This window comes from Sabethes cyaneus, chromosome 3 (assembly GCF_943734655.1).
Source record: "Sabethes cyaneus chromosome 3, idSabCyanKW18_F2, whole genome shotgun sequence".
Classification (NCBI taxonomy): Eukaryota; Metazoa; Arthropoda; class Insecta; order Diptera; family Culicidae; genus Sabethes; species Sabethes cyaneus.
In genome coordinates, this window is record NC_071355.1 from 22,755,234 (window position 1) to 22,774,783 (window position 19,550).

At 41.1% G+C, this 19,550-nt stretch overlaps 1 protein-coding gene across 1 annotated transcript in view; it reads left to right on the forward strand.

Moving 5' to 3' along the window:
- LOC128741633 (laminin subunit beta-1) overlaps positions 1-19,550 on the forward strand; it is a 53,833-nt gene that overhangs the window by 27,823 nt on the left and 6,460 nt on the right. The window contains exons 6-10 of the mRNA XM_053837588.1: positions 10,010-10,686; positions 10,748-11,433; positions 11,495-11,521; positions 11,593-12,003; positions 12,071-12,263. Of these exons, the coding sequence (XP_053693563.1) occupies positions 10,010-10,686; positions 10,748-11,433; positions 11,495-11,521; positions 11,593-12,003; positions 12,071-12,263 (1,994 nt within the window). The remainder of the gene's footprint in view (positions 1-10,009; positions 10,687-10,747; positions 11,434-11,494; positions 11,522-11,592; positions 12,004-12,070; positions 12,264-19,550) is intronic.

The following is a 19,550-nucleotide window of genomic DNA, read 5'->3' on the forward strand; positions in this document are numbered from 1 at the left end:
CGCTGAAAAATTATAATTTTGGTGCACTACCAAATAAGCTTTTACGATCATTTAAATATCTTAATCTATCAAGTGCACACTGCAACATTATGTATGCATTGTATCTCAAATTTCACCTTCATTGAAGTTTTGATTTTATACTATAATTAGTGGAAAACCCCATTTTTACTTTAACTACTTGACTGGGGGCGAAATGGGCACCCTTAGGTGGGGTGAAACGAGCACTGTGTCGCATTAACTAGCCTGTCAGTTTCTTTGTTTATCGCGTCTATGCTTGTTTACAGTGATGGTATGAATATGCCAAGAAAATCCAGAAGACATAATTGGTCAAAAAAGGCCTTGCAAGCGACCTTGACTACTATAAGGCGAGACGGAATATCCACAAAATAAGTCGCCAAGTTCCACGGCATTCTGCGGCAGGCGTTAGCTCGGTATGTGAGACCATACGAAAGGGCAATCTCGGGGCAAGAGGTGGACCAAATTGATTCCTTCAAAACTGTCTGTTTTCACTCCCGCTGCAGAACAAGAACTGGTGGTCCATATTTTGTAAATGGAGGTTCGATGCTACGGTATTACTACCCGTGAAATCAGAATCCTCGTATACCAGCTGGCAGAGGGAAACGGAAAAGCATATGTCTTCAACACTAAAATACAGCTAGCCTTAGCGTCATCCGAAACATTCTTTGTGTGCTCCAGAGGCAACCTCCACGGCTCAATTGGCTTCAAGCGGCTTACGGTCAATAGTTTTTTCGACGTTTTGACACGTTTTATGTTTGTGTATGTATGGGTGTGTATGTGTATATGTGTACGTATGTGTGTATGTATGTGTATATGCATGTGTGTGTGAGTGTGTGTGTGTATGTGTATGTGTTTGGTTGTTGTACTTATATACACCCTTCAAGCATGTGTTTATAAGGGTGCTCATTATGCCCCACACACTGACCGATTTTTAGTTTTTGAAGCATAAGTTTAAATTGCAATTTTCGTCATCAAATCAATTATTTTTCAATTTGTCAACCGTATGCCTTTAATTATCGTTAGTGAATGTATATTTTGCAATGACGACCCTTTAAAAATTCAGTCATTTTGGGTGCTTAAATCAGCCAACAAGTTAGGGTGCTCATTATGCTTCTAATACCCCTACTGTACAGTAAATTACCAAAGTATTGCTTAAGTTTTATTTTGGACATTGTGAAGTCAATATTGTTGCAATGTATATTGTAAACTGCCATCATTTGATTAATAGGTCCAAATTTTGCATAGTTCGTTCAATAATTATTAATTGCAAATATTTGTCGCTGTCTCAAATGTCATGTTGGCACATAAAAGTTCAATTTTGATAAGATTTCCGTTGAACCGATTTTATCCGAGACGATATTGTTTATAAAAGATACCATTGCAAATTCTCGCCGTTCCTTTAATGTTTGAATATCAATAAGCATGCATCTACCTTTATAAGATGGTAACACGAATTGAGTCCAACCTATCCTACGTAGTGCATATAATAAAAACTGTTTTTGTACTGTACTTTCTTCATGTGTGATTATAAATGGAGACCATACTATACTGCAATATTCTAATATTGATCTAACATATGCAACGTATAATGTTTTAATAGTGTATGGGTCTTGAAAGTTATAGCAAAAACGTTTAATAAAGCCTAACATGTTATTAGCTCTGTTTATAACTGTATTATAATGATCAATGAACATTAGCTTTGAGTCAAGGATAACCCCTAAATCTCTAACTCTATCGCACTTTTTCACATTCTGGTCACCTAAGAAAATTGTCACATCAGGTTTGTTACGTTTTCTACTAAAAGAGATTAGATTACATTTTTTGACATTTAATTGCTACTAAGACGCTCCAAAAACTTCATTTAATTGCAGCAAACTCTTGTTACACCATGTGTGGAATAGCAGTATCTCATTTTTGAAAGTTTTCATGTCTTCAGCATTTTTTATTTCTATAAAAAGTTTCATGTCATCGGCGTAAATCAATACTTTGAGCTTCTTAAGGATGAAGGATAAGTCGTTAACAAACAAAAGAAAAGAGTAGAGGTCCTAAATGAGGGCCTTGAGGGACACCTGGCTTGGCATTAATAGGGTTTGATTGTTTTCCTCTGAACCTTACAATTAGTTCTCGGTTGGTCAAATATGTTTCAAGCCACTTGAGGAGTTTTGGTTGGATTCCCGTTTTTTGCATTTTATAAAGAAGCAAAGGTATGTCAACGTGATCAAATGCTTTACTAAAATCAGTGTACAAGGCTTCAACATGGTTACCGTTATCCATTGCATCTAGAGAATAACTAATGAGTTCGAGTAGATTCGTAGCAGCCGAGCGGCCTTTATTAAAACCATGCTGCGCTGGTGTTATTCTATTTTTAATTTGGTCAAACATTTTAACATTTACTATTGCCTCAAAAAGTTTCGGGATGCAAGATATAAGTGTCATATCACGATAGTTGCGGATGTCAGCTTTTTTACCAGGCTTGAAAATAGGCACCAGAAAAGATTTTTTCCATACTAGTGGAAAAACTCCCGACTCCAATGACATATTGAAAAGCCAATATAATGGAGCAGTTAGTTCTGTAGCTAAAGTTTAAAAAAAAAACTGGAAATTTCATCGGGTCCCGATCCTTTCGCTATATCTAAATGATTTAATGCATTTGAGGTATTTGAGGTATTATGCAATACCAAGAGGGTATGAATCCAAACACACTTATAGCTAACTAAAAAGCCATAATAAAACTGTTAATAAAGCAAATTTATTGTGGTTGCTTATCATGTAAAAACTTGTTGGCTACACCACGTCTCTTATGAATTTACCAAAGTTTGGCGTAGCAATACAAAATGGCGCACCAATCAAAATTGATCTTATCGTGGTTGCTTATCAAACCGCAAGAAATCTGTTAGTTTAAGTTAGTTAGTTAGTTAGCTATTAAAACGGTCACACCCTGACTAAACAGTTTTTTGCTGCTATTATGAAAAAATCATTTTTTATGCGAGGCCATATTGCCATATTCTAGTATTTTGTTTTAGCTCGCAAACAAAATCAAAGCAAAGCAAAGAGTTTTGCAGAAAGAAAGTTATTATCAATCGGTTTTTCTGTCACAGGGAGCAACTAATATGATTTTGCCAGAAATTGAGATTGACTAACTAAATATATTTATTTTGGTAAAACAACTAGTTTTTGAAAATCGCAAAATTTCAGTGGTGTATTGGCTTTATCCACCCATCATATCAATATGCACAATAAAATTTAATGGGAACATGCTGCAAACGAACTAAGACTGCTTAAAACTCGTTATTTATTCCACATTTTATGGGACATTTTATTATGGTCGCTATAAACCAAATCGTTCAGAATGATCTGACAGTAAAACTTTAACTTTTCGGCTCACAAATGTGTTTTCAAGTTGTCAAAGCTGGCGAACCAATTTAGCTTTTACCAGAGCGAAAAGCGAAAAGCTTTGTTAAATTACTAGCTGAGTGCCCGTTCTTACTCGGGGCACCTTTGTCTCACAGCCACTTGTACATCAGTTATTGTAACCGAAATGCTTATAATGCAAAAATATAACGCTGTTCCTCTTTTGGATGTTCCTCCCCATTTGTCAGCTTCCCCTCTTTTGTCTACCCGGCCACTTACACATCTGTTTTCTTTACGGAAATCCCTAAAAAACCCTATAAAGAGAAACAAAAACATTTATCCTATTTGCACCTTCCGCAATGGCCCCACCCATAAGTAATGAATAGTTATGTTATTGTACTTTTCAAAAAAAAAAAAAAGTAGAGGGTGTAACAGTGTTTCTTCCATAGTTACAAAAAAACCTGTCATTCCTTTCATCTCACTTCAAGACAAAACTTGTTTAGAAACAATGTTTTTAGTTTCACCACTAGGAGCAAGTATGCACAAATTATTGACCGAGCCCACTCTAGAACATGCCACATAAAGTTGACCATGAGAAAAACATGGTGTTCTCAGATCAACTCCACATTGTTTGAATGATTGCCCCTGTGACACAAAATTTGTGTCTATTTAATAGAGTCAGCCAGCAATACTTAGCACTAATGGTCGAACACTTTTTATACGGGTCACTTTGATTCGGCGCATAATTACACTTGCCAAATTTACAGCTGCGAGTATTGCCGTTTAGTGTTTCGTATTTTGATTTTTTCTGTTGTACGGATAAATTGTTACAGTCATGTGGGCGTCCAAACATTTCGGAGTCTTCCCCCTATTACTCCCCCCTCTTTTGTCAACCCCTTCAATTCTGATTCCCTTATATCAAGGAACTCGTATGAAAGTTTGATAAACAACGATCATGGCGTTTCGGAGTTATCGTCTCCCCCTATAAGTCCCATCCCCCTTTGTACACCCCCGGTGCTGATTCCCTGATGTAAAGGAACATGTGTGCCAAGTTTGATAAAGAACAGTCAAGGCGTTTCGGTGTTATCGTCTCCCCCTATTAGTCCCATCCCCTTTTGTACACCCCCAGTGCTGATTCTCTTATGCCAAGGAACAATTGTGCCAAGTTTGATGAATAACCGTCCAGGCATTTCGAAATTATGGCCTGTTACGAACCCCCCCCCCTTTTATTTCGGAGTTATGGTCCCCCCCCTATTGGGGACCCTTCTCCCTATCAGCGAACGGTCAAAGCATTTCGGAGTTATGCCCCCCCCCTTATTGGGGACCCTCTCCCCTATCAGGGAACCTCCCCCTCTCGTTTGTGTTAACCCCCCAGTGCTGATTCTCTTATGTCAAGGAATATGTGTGCCAAGTTTGATGAATAATCGTCCAGGCATTTCGGAGTTACGGCCTCCCCCCCCTGTTACGAACCCCCCTCCCGCTTTTGTCAACCCCCCAGTGCTGATTCTCTTATATCAAGGAACATGTGTGCCAAGTTTTGTGGAGATCGGTCAAGGCGTTCTGGAGTTATGGTGGAACATACAAACATACAAACATAGGGGAATGTCGTCGTGGTTGGGCCCGCCTTTTGACATTCGCCCATAACTTCTGTTTCAAAAAGAATTTCTAAAATCTAAATGGATCGTTGGAAAGGTCTAAGAATAAGCTATATTTCAGGAACTGAATCTTGAACTGATTGCTTGAAAAATAATAAAGTTATAGGCATTTACGTGAAGATAAAAAATGTTGTTATACTCGGGCCACGTTGTACAGGTTGGGCCACCGCTCTTAATCCGAGAAATACGTATTGAAATTCTATGTAGAGACATCAAAAGAATGAATTTCGTGAACTACGACCTATAGAAGTATAAATACGCTATTTTTAATAACATCTTTGCGAAATTTTTGGTGATCTTGTAAAATCAATATTACTACAATCGCGTTTTCCGAAGTGTACTACTGCAATGAAAAATCAACAGCAACCTAGGTTTTTATTGTACTAATTTTGCTTTATTTCATCGCATTTCCCGCGACTGACGTTCTCTAGCGAATATTGCGCTTCTGTGCTTAAAATTATGGTGGCTCAACCATGACTACACAAGTGGCCCGACCTTTGCAATAAGCGCTTTTGTAGCATTTCCTCTTACCCTACACAAACACCTAACTCGACGGGATTTTTCAATAGCCTTCGTGTAGAGCACAACACATTTAATAAATTTGCAATATTTATCCCGATAATTGTATTTCATGAATCATTTCTTGAAGAAAAGTTAACTGCACCTAGAAAACTTTTTTTGTACTGATTCAATCAGTGAATTCAGTACGCGTGTTTTGAATACACGATTGAAACTCACAATATTGTGAAAAGTTAGCTGTCACAGTTAGAAGTTTAACAATGCTTGTACATAGGTATCACAAGTTACTAAAACTGAAAAAATCGTGGTGGCCCGACCATAACAGTGGCCCGACGATAACGACATTACCCTACTCACGCACACTTTTATATATATAAATGGCGGTGGCTGTCAAGCAGCGAAAGCTTAATCGGTTTTATTGCTGCTTTTAGCAGAGCGTGATACGACTACGTGAGCTTATAGTTTGATTCTTATAGAGGTGATGAAAACATTCTGAGGCGTGGGCTATTTGGTCAGAAAGCAGTTTTATTAAGCGGTCATCAGAAACTTCTAGTGGAAGCTCATAGTTTTATTATCAGTTTTATGTTATTGGTCATGAAAACCACTATACGAACATAATACAACTAGGAATTGTTATTTGGGATGTATTGATATATTTTTTCAATCAAAATACATACGTCACACTTCGTTACCTTGCCTTTCTTGGTCAATTTGTCTCTAACTGTTGATGTTGGTGTCATTCTAACGATGCGATGGTGCAATTTACGTAGGGGAATGTCCCCGGCTATGAAACAGGTTTTATTTTTTGGCCATAGCTCTGGATCGGATCATTCAATTTTAAATCTTCTTGAAGCATTGGAAAGTTTAAACGTAGGGGAATATCATCGTGGTTGGGCCACCTATTGGCATTTGCCCATAACATCCGTTTCAAAATGAATATTAGAAATCTAAATACATCGCTGCAAAGGTCTAAGAATAAGGTATATTTCTGGAAAATTTTCAACTGATTGCTTGAAAAATAATAAAGTTATAGGCATTTACGTGAAGACAAAACAAGTTGTCATAGTCGGACCATGTTGTACAGGTTGGGCCACCGCTGAAAATCTCAGAAATACTTATTGAAATTCTACATAGAGACATGAAAAGAATGAATTCCGTGAAAAACAGCGCATATAAGTACAAATATCGTATTTTAAACTACATTTTTGCCAAAATTTGGCGATCTTGTAAAATCAATATTACAACAATCGCGTGCTTTATTGAAAGTGTACTACTTCAATGAAAAAACAACAACAATCTAGGTTTTTATTGTATTTATTTTGCTAGCACGAGACAGTAAAAATTGCGCTTCTGCATTAAAAATTATGATGGCCCAACCATAACTACACCAGTGGCCCGACCTTTACAATAAGCGCTTTTGCAGCATTTCGCCGTACCCTACCCATACCCCTTACTGGAGGGGATTTTTCTATAGTCCTCGCATGGAGTACTTAATACATTTTCAATATTTATCGCAAAAATTGCATTTCATGTATCATTTCTTGAGGAAAAGTTCACTGCGCCTGGAAAACTTTTTTTTGTAAGATTCAATCACTGCATTCGGTACGTGTGTTTTGAATATACGATTGAAACTCACGATATTGTGAAAAGTTTGCCGTCACAGTAAGAAGTTTTACAATGCTTGTACATAGATATCACGAGTTACTAAAACTGGAAAAACGATAACGACATTACCCTATACCTATCTTTTTGCCAAAGAAAGTATACGGTTTTTGTTTAAAACACAAAAGTTATAGCAAAATTTCAAAACATATTTTTTTTGTGGCTAAAAAAGTGTCCCCGCTTGTGAAACACCTCGGGAAATCGTTAGAAAAGAAAAGAAAACATCGAAAGATATCGGAGGAAAATCAATAATTAAAATCATTTATTCATGGAAAATACTAAAAATACAAAATCATTGATCAATTTCTTCGTTTAATCGTCTAAATCCGAGTCGCAATGAATGTATGTAAAAAAGCTAGAAGTCATATTGGCGCATTTGAAATGCACTGGCCTGTTACATGTTACAAAGAATTGAGTTTTTGCCAAACCTAAATGAATCCTATTACCAGAAAAACTCATAATGCCCCAATTAAAGTAATGTGTGATCAATGAAGTATAAGATAATTGATTTTCTAGATGTTTCACAACCGGGGCGGTGGTCATATTGCAAAAAAAATATGTAATAATTTTTGAGTGAACTATTTTACCTAAAATTTGTTTGTGTGATGAAATAGAGGTCCAAATTAAGCTTATATGCTTTTACCTGACTTTTTTATTCCATTTTGTACACAAAATAATCAATTCCGGAGTGATTCGCGATTGGGGCTCAACTACAAATTGTAAACAAATCGTTTTATCACACCATCAGCCTTAAAAAGACTGATAATATCCTTGGCAAGAACCCTTTCTTCTGTTTTAATCGTTAGAATTATTTAAAACAAGTTTTAGTAATGGGCGATAGAAGTGTTTAATCAAAACAAAAGACAGTTTGCAGTTTAGCCCCTCGCATTGTTATGAAGTGACAGGCTTATTTGCAAATCGTTTTGTAAACAGGCGATAGTAAAGAGCGAAACTCCGTTGTTTTTAAAACACAGGCGCATTGTAAACAGGCGAAACTAAATAAAAAAATCAAAACAAGGCGAAACAGGGCTGGGCGAATCTCATTGTCAAAATGTTTCTAGGCTCATTCCAAGGGGTTCAACTATAAAACTTAGATTTTGAGCTTGAATGCACAAATTTTATGCAGTATTATTGTGAAATTATCAGATTGATTTATTCTACACCAATTTATGTCTTTAAACTTGATTTTTGTAACTTTTATTTAAATTAAGATTTGAAAATGTACTGGCAAATTATCACAGTGATATTTCTCATTGTTCACACTGTGTTAGTTGCGCCCTTATCGCGAATCACTCCGGAATTGCAAAACATGTAAAAAACTTTTTTTGGGTGTTTTTTCAAACACGTTTCTTACAAAGCATTGTAAATGTTGAAGTTTGACCGTTGTTTGTATATAAGTTACATTACTATGAGGCTAGACGTTAGTAGTAACTTGACAGAACTACGGGTGTTTCACAACCGGGGCCGTTTCACAACAGGGGACAATCCTCTACAACATGCTGCCTAGAAACAGATGATGTGATCAAGTAGTCCTCTTCATTCAAACAATTTTTTTTCTTTTTTTTCTTCCGTTTTATCAGCGGCGTGGCTAGAGCGTGTTGCCCGTAGCAACTTAGCAACGAAAACTAATAATGAAATGATGTGCTGAAAACTGTAGTGAATTTAAAAAATGTTCAACTTTCCGTGTAAATTCCAGGAGTTGCTGGGAAAATTCAATCTTTTGATGAAAGCTATACGAAAGGCACTTCTTTTGTGAATCGAATGGTATGCGAACCATAAAAAATAAATTGGCTGAGCTATAAGCGTTCGAAATCTATCACTTTTTCGTGTCACGATTATTTTTGCTTTCCTAGCAAACCACCCTATTATAGTAAGACGTAGTCCTACGTCAAAAAGTGGAAACTTGGTACCGATTGCTCATAGATAACTATGCGACCACATCAGTTTCCGTTGAATGGAAGTGCATAATTTCTATTAGTGCTAAATGACACATTAGAAGATTTGCAGGAAAATACTTTTACAGCTTGCAAATTACACATAAAGTATAATTGTACCCAATTGAGTTTGTTAGCAGTTTGTCCGATTGTTCAGACTTCGAACAGTCAAACCAGTTCAAAATGAAGTCACACGTGTTGCAATGATCTCAATATAGCTCGGTGGAAAATGCTGTGTTAGATCACCACGACGTCAGACGGAATCGTCGTAGATAATGTTTCTACAAATGTTGTTTCGTACACAAACACACTCCTACATGACATCATCTGCCGTTTGCCGGTAGTGCCAAGCTAGCACATGGCATCGCCGTGAAGGCGGGCGTGCATTGGCCAATTTTATCCCTGTTTTTTTTTTGGTTCCTACATACTACCGCGCCGCCACTATGTCTTGTTGATGTTTGGCTAAAGAAACCGAAGCTAGAATTTAATGGTCGGCTGATCATGACGGCCGTCATACAAATAGATCCACCGCAAAACCGTATAGGTACGAGCCGGGTGACATAATCTCGATGAGAAACCGTTTGGCCTTCTGGGCTGGAGTGGAGGTGATGAGTAAATATGTATTTTTCTGCAAGCGAAAATAAACATTTGTACTGGGATGGTTTGACAAATGGTTTACATTCCTTTCGGTCAGGAACTAAATAGAACAAGGAAGAATGATTTTATTGTGAAAATTGATTGCGCAAGCTTGTATGAATATTAACGATTCTTGAAAATTTATATTTTTATCTGTCCATCATTGAATCATAGTTAAACCAATATTTGCAGCTAAAAACTTTAACTACTCACTTTCAAACACCTACTTCACAGCACGCTGGATCAATCCTGGTGGCAGTCGGAGAATGGCAAGGAAAACGTAACGATACAGCTGGACTTGGAGGCGGAGTTCCACTTCACCCATTTGATCATTGTGTTCGCCACCTTCCGGCCGGCCGCTATGTTGATCGAGCGGTCGTACGATTTTGGTAAAACGTGGCACGTTTATCGGTACTTTGCGCACAACTGCCGGGATGCGTTCCCCCATGCGCCGACGGCGTCGAAGAACATTACGGACGTAATCTGCGATCATCGCTATTCCGGTGTGGAACCGTCGAAAAACGGTGAAGTCATCTATCGCGTGCTGCCCCCGATGAACATCGAAAACCCGTACGCCGAACATGTGCAGAACATGCTGAAGATGACCAATCTGCGGATCAACTTCACTCGCTTGCATACGCTGGGTGATACTCTACTGGACGATCGTCAGGAGATCCAGGAGAAGTACTACTATGGTATCTCGAATATGATCGTGCGAGGTTCATGTTCTTGCTATGGACATGCGTCCCGTTGTCTGCCGCTGGAAGGAGTCCGAAATACCATCGATATGGTGCATGGAAGGTGCGAATGTACTCATAACACCAAGGGTTTAAATTGCGAGGAATGCGAAGACTTTTTCAATGATTTGCCATGGAAGCCGGCTTTGGGCAAGCAAACTAATGCCTGCAAAAGTGAGTGGTCCTAAGTTTTCTACCATAATTGTATTGTTTTCAACTTTTTTTAATTCAACAGAATGCCACTGTAACAATCACGCGACAAGCTGTCATTTCGATCAGGCTGTCTACGAACATTCTGGTCGTGTGAGCGGTGGAGTGTGCGACAACTGCCAGCATAACACACAGGGATATCACTGCGAGGAGTGTGCGCAATTCTTCTACCGTGATCCCAACGAGGACATCCAGAGTCCGTACGTGTGCAAGCCGTGCGATTGCGATCCACGCGGTTCACTGGACGATGGTATTTGCGACTCTTTCGGCGATGAGGAGACTGGCGTTGAAGCTGGCGCGTGTCATTGCAAGCGCTACGTAAACGGTCGGCGATGCGATCAGTGCAAGGAAGGCTTCTGGAACTTCGACGAGAGCAATCCCGAGGGATGCCAACCATGTACGTGTAACATTTTGGGAACGGTGAACAATGCGGGTTGCAACGTTCATACCGGAGAGTGTATCTGTAAGAGGCTAGTAACTGGACGTGACTGTAATCAGTGTACCCCGGAAACCTATGGCCTCTCTGAAGCTCATGAAGGATGCACGCCGTGTAACTGTCATCCTGGAGGCTCCTTGGACAACGATTGTGACGTAATTACCGGTCAGTGTCGCTGCCGACCGCACATGCAAGGTCGAGATTGTGCAACTCCTAAGCAGCACTATTTTATTCCTACCCTGCATAAGGTTCTAGAAGCGGAGTTCCCTGGCACTGTAAGTACCTTTTAAATGATGATTTTAACCATTATAGCACAATGATTACGTTTCATTTCAGATTTGTGACCACTACTCATCGGCTGCCGTAAGTATTTTCGAGGCAAAAATGCGTTCAGAAAGCTTGTAAAGTTTCACACCAACCATTGTAAATTTCAGAACTGTTCGGTCGTAATCCGCGAGCATCCGCACGATCGATCACCGACCTGGACCGGACCCGGTTTCATTCGTGTGCACGAAGGAACGGAACTGAAGTTCACCGTTGATGACATCCCGAAAACCATGAACTACGACGTGTTGATACGCTATTCACCGCAGATGAAAGGCGACTGGGAGGATATCCGAATGACGGTCCTACGACCGGACGAGTACGACCCGGAAGGTCCGTGCGCGAATTCACCGCCGAGCTACGATACGGACATACACGCAACGCTGCCGGAGTACGATCACACCGCAGTGGCGCTGCACGAAGTTTGCCTGGAAACGGGCAAGACGTACAAGTTCATCGTTTCCTTCAAGCGGCACAATCCGTACGACGATAATCCGGCGGCGCAAATTCTGATCGATTCGGTAGGTTAAAATTGACTGTTTAACGGAGACTGGATTAATGTTTTATTTTGATATATTTTTTTAATAGATTGTGCTTGTTCCGAAAATCGAGGTTACGCCGATTTTCCACGGTTCGCCACAAGCCGAACACATCTTTGACGAATATGGTGATTTGGGATGTAATCAGACTTACTACGAGGTGAACTACGATGTCAGTGCAAGGCCCGAATGCAAGGATTTGTTTGCGACGGTCAGCATGTTCGTGTTCAATGGAGCTACTCGTAAGTACCGCTATTTCCAATTGTCGAAATCTGTTACGTTATTCAATAGATTACCTGCTACTCTTGAAAAATTTCTTGTAAGCGCCATAGACGTCCCCGACTGTGCGGTCATAAGTCTTTTAATTGCTTTCGGGGCGTTTCATCGTAAATGACAAAGAAAAAACCTTTATTAAAATCATATGGTTTTTCTGATTTTTCTTTCTAAGGAGTTTTCCACCGCGTACTCGTCGCTAGGCCTCACTCTACCTGGTTGAATTAGCTTGCTTGCCGTGCTTCTAATCCTCTTGTTCATATTGAATTTGAAGCAAACATCTTGTTCGCAGCGTAATTATTTGACGTTCTTGCATTGCCCATCGGATCCGTCCAGGCTCTAGTCACTTATCGAATACTGAGTTCGCTGCGCGAATTAATGGTTCATCGTCTGCCTCTATGCCCCATTCTCCTGTACACTGCTGAAGATTGTTCTTCCCAAAAACTCCAAACAATCGTAATCGTCCTCCTCGAATATGATCCATGTTTCATGCCCATAACCGGTTTAATGAGCGGATTGTCAAGGCCTGAAGGCCCAGACACAATACATACAAATTGCCTCCGAATCTTACGGTTGGTGTCATTGTCCGCCGTTACCAGTGAGTCAAGGTAGGCAAATTTGTCAACTACCCGCTCACAGTACGTTAGTTGGAATTGAAGGAGCACTCAAATATATGAAGTCTTGCAGAGCACCAGGAAGAGTCTGCATTTCAGCCGAGATGCTGAAAGCTTACCCAGTATTGTTACCGCAAATGTTGCATCAGGTCTTCAGCAATATCTGGGAAACAATAATTTCGGTGGACTGGATATAAGAAACTCTATAAGGGTTGCTGTAGGAGCAAGAAAGGGTTATATACCTTCACTGCTACTGTTCATTGTCGTTCTGGACGAAATTTTAATTAGAGCCATTGATACTAAACCTAACCGTGGATTACCCTGGAACCCTTTGACAATGGAGCAATTAAATAACCTCGACCTAACCGACGACATTCTCTTGCTCTCCCGATGGAAATATGATATGTAGAGAAAGCTTGATGGTCTCTTCGATGCTCTCTGCACTGAGCGCTCCAACGAATAAATCTTTGTCGAACTCGAAAGCTTTCAACTTCCACGTCCGACCAGTTGGCCTCAACCCTCGCGACGGTGATGCATCCATCAGTCAATCTTGCGTCGTATAGCTTGATGGTCGCTATGCGTGTACATATTGACCACGATTGGGTCGCCCTTACGGGCCCTTACTCTTTGGCTTTGGCTTTGCAGCTACGGTTTCTTTCGGCTTCTTGGTAGGCAGTTTCTGCCTAACCAATCGCCACTCCTTGTCGATCCGGTCACCTCAGTCAGGACCTCTTCCACCTTCTTAATGGTAGGGGCGCGGTTGGTCCGCTGCCTCTTAGCTACCAACTTAGGCGTTACCGCCTTCCGCTTAACATTAAGCGGTGTACGCGTCTGACACAGTGTTGCCATAGAAGCGGCTTCGACAAGGGCTTTGGCGGTCGCGCACCATTTTAAAAGCACTTACCTTTCCACCTCACCGGCTGCTTGTTACCAGTTGGCGAGTTTTGAACGTACTTAGAGGTCTAGTTTTCGACCTTGTGCTAGTTTTCGCACCAGTGCTGAAACATTCATCATATAAATTCCTAAGGAAAAAGGTAGAGGAAAGCTATTATTTAGAATATTGTCAAGGTTGTTAGTTTGCCATACTTTGAAATTTTTCAATGCTCCACCAAAATTTGGGTATGTATTTCCAAGGAGTTCGAGAGTTTTCTTTTCGTTTGGTGATAACAGATACGGAATTAAAATTTCCATAAATTATGTATATTAGGACATTGAATTCTTGCAATATGTTATTATACAAAGAAAACGCAATATTTCAGTCAAATTTTCTTATGTTGCAGTGCATATTTCTTTTTCATGCTGTAATTAACCTGCCCATAAATGGAAGACAGTCACATGTGCAAAAACGTGCAACTGCGAAAAACGCTATTGAAACCGCGATAATTTTTCTTTAATATTGAGACGATTTTGGAAACAAATCGTCCAACCAAAGCGTTATAATATCACTTGAATGTACATAACAGAATACTTTTACAAGCAATTTGTTCACAAGTGACTTAAATTTGTTCAAAAACTGTCAAAGTTACCGATATGCGTTTATTTGTGCTTGAATAAGCAAGAATAAACGCATAACAGTCACAGCATGCCTTGATCCCTGCGTTGCCGGTGACTAGGCAGTATTTTCAAGGTCACGTGTCGTTGTCATATTTCACGTGCTTGTTTAAGGTGAAGGTCGTCAGAGTCCAATTGCATTTTTACTGATATCAGTACTTTCATGACGAGAACAGAGTTGCTAGTAGTAGGTAATAATCTGTTATGAACAATTATGAAACGTAGAATCGCGTATCTATTTTTGCCGTTGAACGAGATCCGACAGTAATTTAATGACATAAAACGCTGTTTATGATGAATTTTATTATCAGTGAATTTTATAAGTTGCCAGATTTAGAACACGGGTTAGGAACCTTACGGCAATCCAGTGCTATGCGCCAACAGATGCTGCCGACCTGCAGGAGAAAGAGAGCTTTTACAGCCAGCTGAACAGCGTGGTTGAGAAAATCCCGAAGGGGGACATCCAAATTCACATGGGCGACTTCAACGCGAAGATTGGCTCAAACAACGCGGACCTTGAACGCGTCATGGGACGCCATGGCCTAAGAGAGATGAGCGAAAACGGGGAGCTGTTTACAGAATTCTGTGGTAATAACGACATGGTCATTGGTGGATCGCTCTTCCCCCATAGACCAGTACATAAAATCACGTGGGTTTTCCTCGACGGCCGAACAGAAAACCAAATCGACCACATCTGCATCAGCCGGAAATGGAGAAGGAGCCCTCTTGATGTACGCAACAAACGCAGCGCTGACATTGCATCCGACCATCATCTTGTTATCGCTGAGATACGTCTGCGCGTCGCACGTGTCCAACGACGGGAGGAGAAAGTTGGGTGCCGCTACGACGTCCGCCGATTGGAGAATCCGGAGGTGAAAAGGGCCTTTGTTGAACAACTTGAATCTCGAGCCTCGGAGTTGCCATCTGATGGAACCGTCGAAGAGTAATGGACCGGCATCAAGAACGTCTTCATCACGACCAGTGATGAAACCCTCGGCAAAGCGCGCAGTGGGCGGAGGGAGTGGATTTCGGATGAAACTTGGAGGAAGATCGACGAGCGGAGAGAGGCGAAAGCCAGCATTGAGCGAGCGCGGACCAGATCGGCTAAGACAGCTGCCCGTCAACGATACGCCGACTGGAGAGGGCTGTTAAACGTGCTTGTAGGCGGGACAAGAGAGCCTGGACTAACTCCCTAGCCGAACAAGGAGAAACCGCTGCCGCCAATGGTGATATCCGTTTGTTGTACGATATTTCTCGCCGCCTTAGTGGTGCCAGGATGAATACAAAGATGCCGCTAAAGGACAGAGCTGGTCAGCTATTGACTGACCGTACAGAACAGCTTAAGCGATGGACTGAACATTTTGAACAACTCTTCCGAGTTTCAAATGTCAGAGACCAACAAAACCAGCAGCGTACGACGCCTACAGTTCGTCGAATAAATCGCGTGAACTCGGAGGCGCCATCGCTGGATGAAATTGTAGCAGCCATCAAGAGTATGAAATCCAATAGAGCGCCAGGGATAGATCGTATTTCAGCCGAAATGCTCAAAGCTGACCCATCTTTGTCAGCCCAGATGATGCATCAGCTTTTCAGCAATATTTGGGAAACCGCAACTTTTCCGGTGGACTGGATGCAGGGCATATTGGTCAAAGTCCCTAAGAAAGGAGACCTAACGGAATGCGGTAACTGGCGTGGCATCACGTTGCTCTGTATTACTCTCAAAGTACTCTGTAAGGTAATCCTCAACCGGATCCAGGAGAAGATCGACGCTACTCTCCGGCGGCAGCAAGCTGGATTCCGTGCTGGCCGATCATGTGTAGACCATATCACAACGCTCCGCATTATATTGGAGCAGATCAACGAATTCCAGGACTCTCTTCTGCTGGTGTTCGTTGACTTCGAAAAGGCGTTCGACAGACTCAATCACGAAAACATCTGGGGCGCACTTAGGCGTAGAGGAGTTCCAGATAAGTTAGTCCATCTCATCGAGGCTCAGTACGAGGCGTTCTCGTGCAAGGTTTTGCACGACGGCGTCTTGTCCGATCCCATAAGGGTTACTGCTGGCGTGAGACAGGGCTGCATTTTATCACCGCTTCTGTTTCTCATCGTTATGGATGAGATATTAGTTGGAGCAATTGACAGTAGACAAAATCGAGGATTGCCTTGGAATCCTCTAACGATGGAGCAGCTAAATGACCTCGACCTAGCCGACGACATTGTCTTACTCGCACAACGCCGAAACGATATGCAGAGCAAGTTAGACGACCTCTCCGAGAGCTCCCAGGCAGCAGGTCTCACAGTCAATGTAGCGAAAACTAAGTCTATGGTAGTGAACACTGACAATTCCACCAACTTTACAGTAGCGGGACAACAAGTTGAGCAGGTAGCCGTCTTTCAATATCTTGGTAGCCAAACAACGCCCGATGGTGGTACCAAGACTGATATAGCCACACGGATCAGGAAGGCCAGGGGTGCCTTTGCAGGTCTGCGAAACATTTGGCGCTCAAACCAGATCACTCTACGTACGAAAACCCGAATCTTTAATTCAAACGTTAAATCCGTACTGCTGTATGCCTGCGAAACGTGGTGCGTCTCAGCGGAGACAACGCAAAAACTGCAGGTATTCATTAACCGGTGCCTGGTGGCCTGATAATTGGATATCCAATGAGGAACTCCATCGTCGGTGTCATCAACGGCCGATAGCCACAGAAATTCGTGAGCGTAGGTGGAAGTGGATCGGACACACCTTGAGGAAAGGAGCGAACGAGGTTTGCAGAGCAGCACTCGACTGGAATCCACAAGGACAGCGTAGAAGAGGCAGACCCAGAGGCTCATGGAGACGGAGCTTAGCCAACGACATCCGGGCTGTAGACGAGAACCTGTCCTGGCGACAGGTAAAAGCCATGGCGGGTAACCGTCAGCAGTGGAGATTTCTGATTTCATCCCTTTGTTCTGCCGGACCGGCGGACATGGACACATGAAAAAAAAAAAAAAATTTATAAGTATATTTTCGACACTCTACAACCGTTAATTTAATGGCGAAAATTATTATTCAATTTCATGCTCAACGTAAATATGGCAACACTCCACATATACACCCCTTTCCTTGGTAACGTACAACAACGACGGTCGCGGATTCGGAACTTCAATCCCAAGCAACAATGTGAGTTTTATTGTACTCTTATGGCGGTTTTCATGACCAATTTTGGTCTTAAATGCCATCATAAGAGTGTAATAAAACCCAAATTGTTACTTGTGATCGAAACGAAGTAAAGTTTTTCATATCAATTCAAGTGAACAGTTTGGGCAGAATCATAATAATATCTTACCAACTAACTGTTCGGGTGGTAAATTAAAGTTTTCTGTGTCTCAAGTTAAGTTTTGCGAGTGATGTGACGACTGGAACGGTCGAAAAAAATTAATGAAAAATCGACAGCGAAAAAGTGAAAATATAGTGATGAATTTTAATTGGCCAGAAATCTCAGTATTTAGTATAATTTATGCCCCAAAAAGTAATAGAACCTGTAGAATGCAATGTTTAGTGCTTCGAGTTACAATTCATTACAAATTCATTGAATAGCTTAACACTTCTACTTTTTACACTAAGCTCTTATAGGTAATCTAGCTAACTTGGCTGGCTGGACTCCTGGCTGGACGGCTGAGATTTAGATCTCTTAAGGGAGTGCTCGTACGTTTAGCATTCAAAAACTGAATTCATCACCCGTAAGAATTGCGGAAGTTTGAGTAGCATTAACTGTAGCACAGAATGTTTAAACTTTTTGAAGTTTCTCTCGTCTTTCATGGTGGCTGGAAGAGCATTGTATTGCACTTTACCGCAGTATGAAAATGCTCTTTTCCCGAATTCGGTATTTACTCTCGATATTGAGAGGTTAGTCTGATGGTTCCCCGACTCTATGGGAGCATGTTGGTACACTGAAGAAGGGAAGGGAAGAGTGATATTCGGTGCCACACTGACTGCCATAAATGAACTCGACGACCTTGTCGTTAATTCAATTGACTCCGTTTTGACTCAAATCTCTTCCTAGCCTTTTCTCCTTTCATTTGATCAAACTCGTGTTTTAATCTTTGACCTTGAAATGCGGTCAGGCATTAATATTAATATTTTTTTAACGATGGTTCTTCAATTGATGGAGGTACGGTAGGGGAAGGTAATGAAAATTATTTGGGAAAGGAGGGGAAAGAGTGGAAAGGAAGGGAGGGGGGGGGGGGTAATAGGTAGCTACGCTTAACAAGTTGTCGTTGTGACTCCTATCTTTTGTCCAATGCTGGAAGGTGCATGGGTCGAACCAAGCCTATGATCAGAGATTATAAATGGATTTGAACCCACAACATCGGCCAGGGCGTGTTCGCTGGTACCCGTGTACCTTTGAACCATAGAGGTGCTGGACCTTTCATTTGTAATTTATTATTGGGAGTTTATCGTGGCACCGCATGATGGGGTTTGTTTGACTCAGAAGCTGGTGGCTTTCCTGTGTGTCCGGAACACTTCCAGAGGGCACTTTATACGACTTCCTGGGCACTTTATACGACGACAAATGAACTAGTTCGAACTAGTTTTGCATTTTCGATTACTTAGAGATGTCACATGTTGTATTTTAGTTATATTCGGAAGCTGATCCCTGTAGAGGTATACGGAACATTCGCGGACATGTTTAGATGTGGCCAATGACGTCTTGAACACTTGATATATTTCCATAGTGTGACTGTTATGCGTTTATTTGTAATATGGAACTGACATAGTTTGATATTTTTTTCAACATTTTGGGAACAAACATAACTTTTTGTTTGGAATATTGAAAGAATAGATAATTCAAAGATGATTCCCAGGTTTATTTCAAAAGTGGTGAAAAGTCACGTGGGACTGTTTTGCGTTTATGGGCAGTGAAAGACGTTTAAAAAAGTACATAAATTGAAACGCGAAACTGTTTGTGTTCCAGATTTCGACCGGTCCAAATAACCTGCTGTATGCTTTCAAATCCGCTTGTTTCATTTTTCGAGCCATCGTTCAAAAGCTATGGAAGGGAAAGGTAACCAGATCCGAAAGTAATTATATGATCAGGAGTTTTCCGG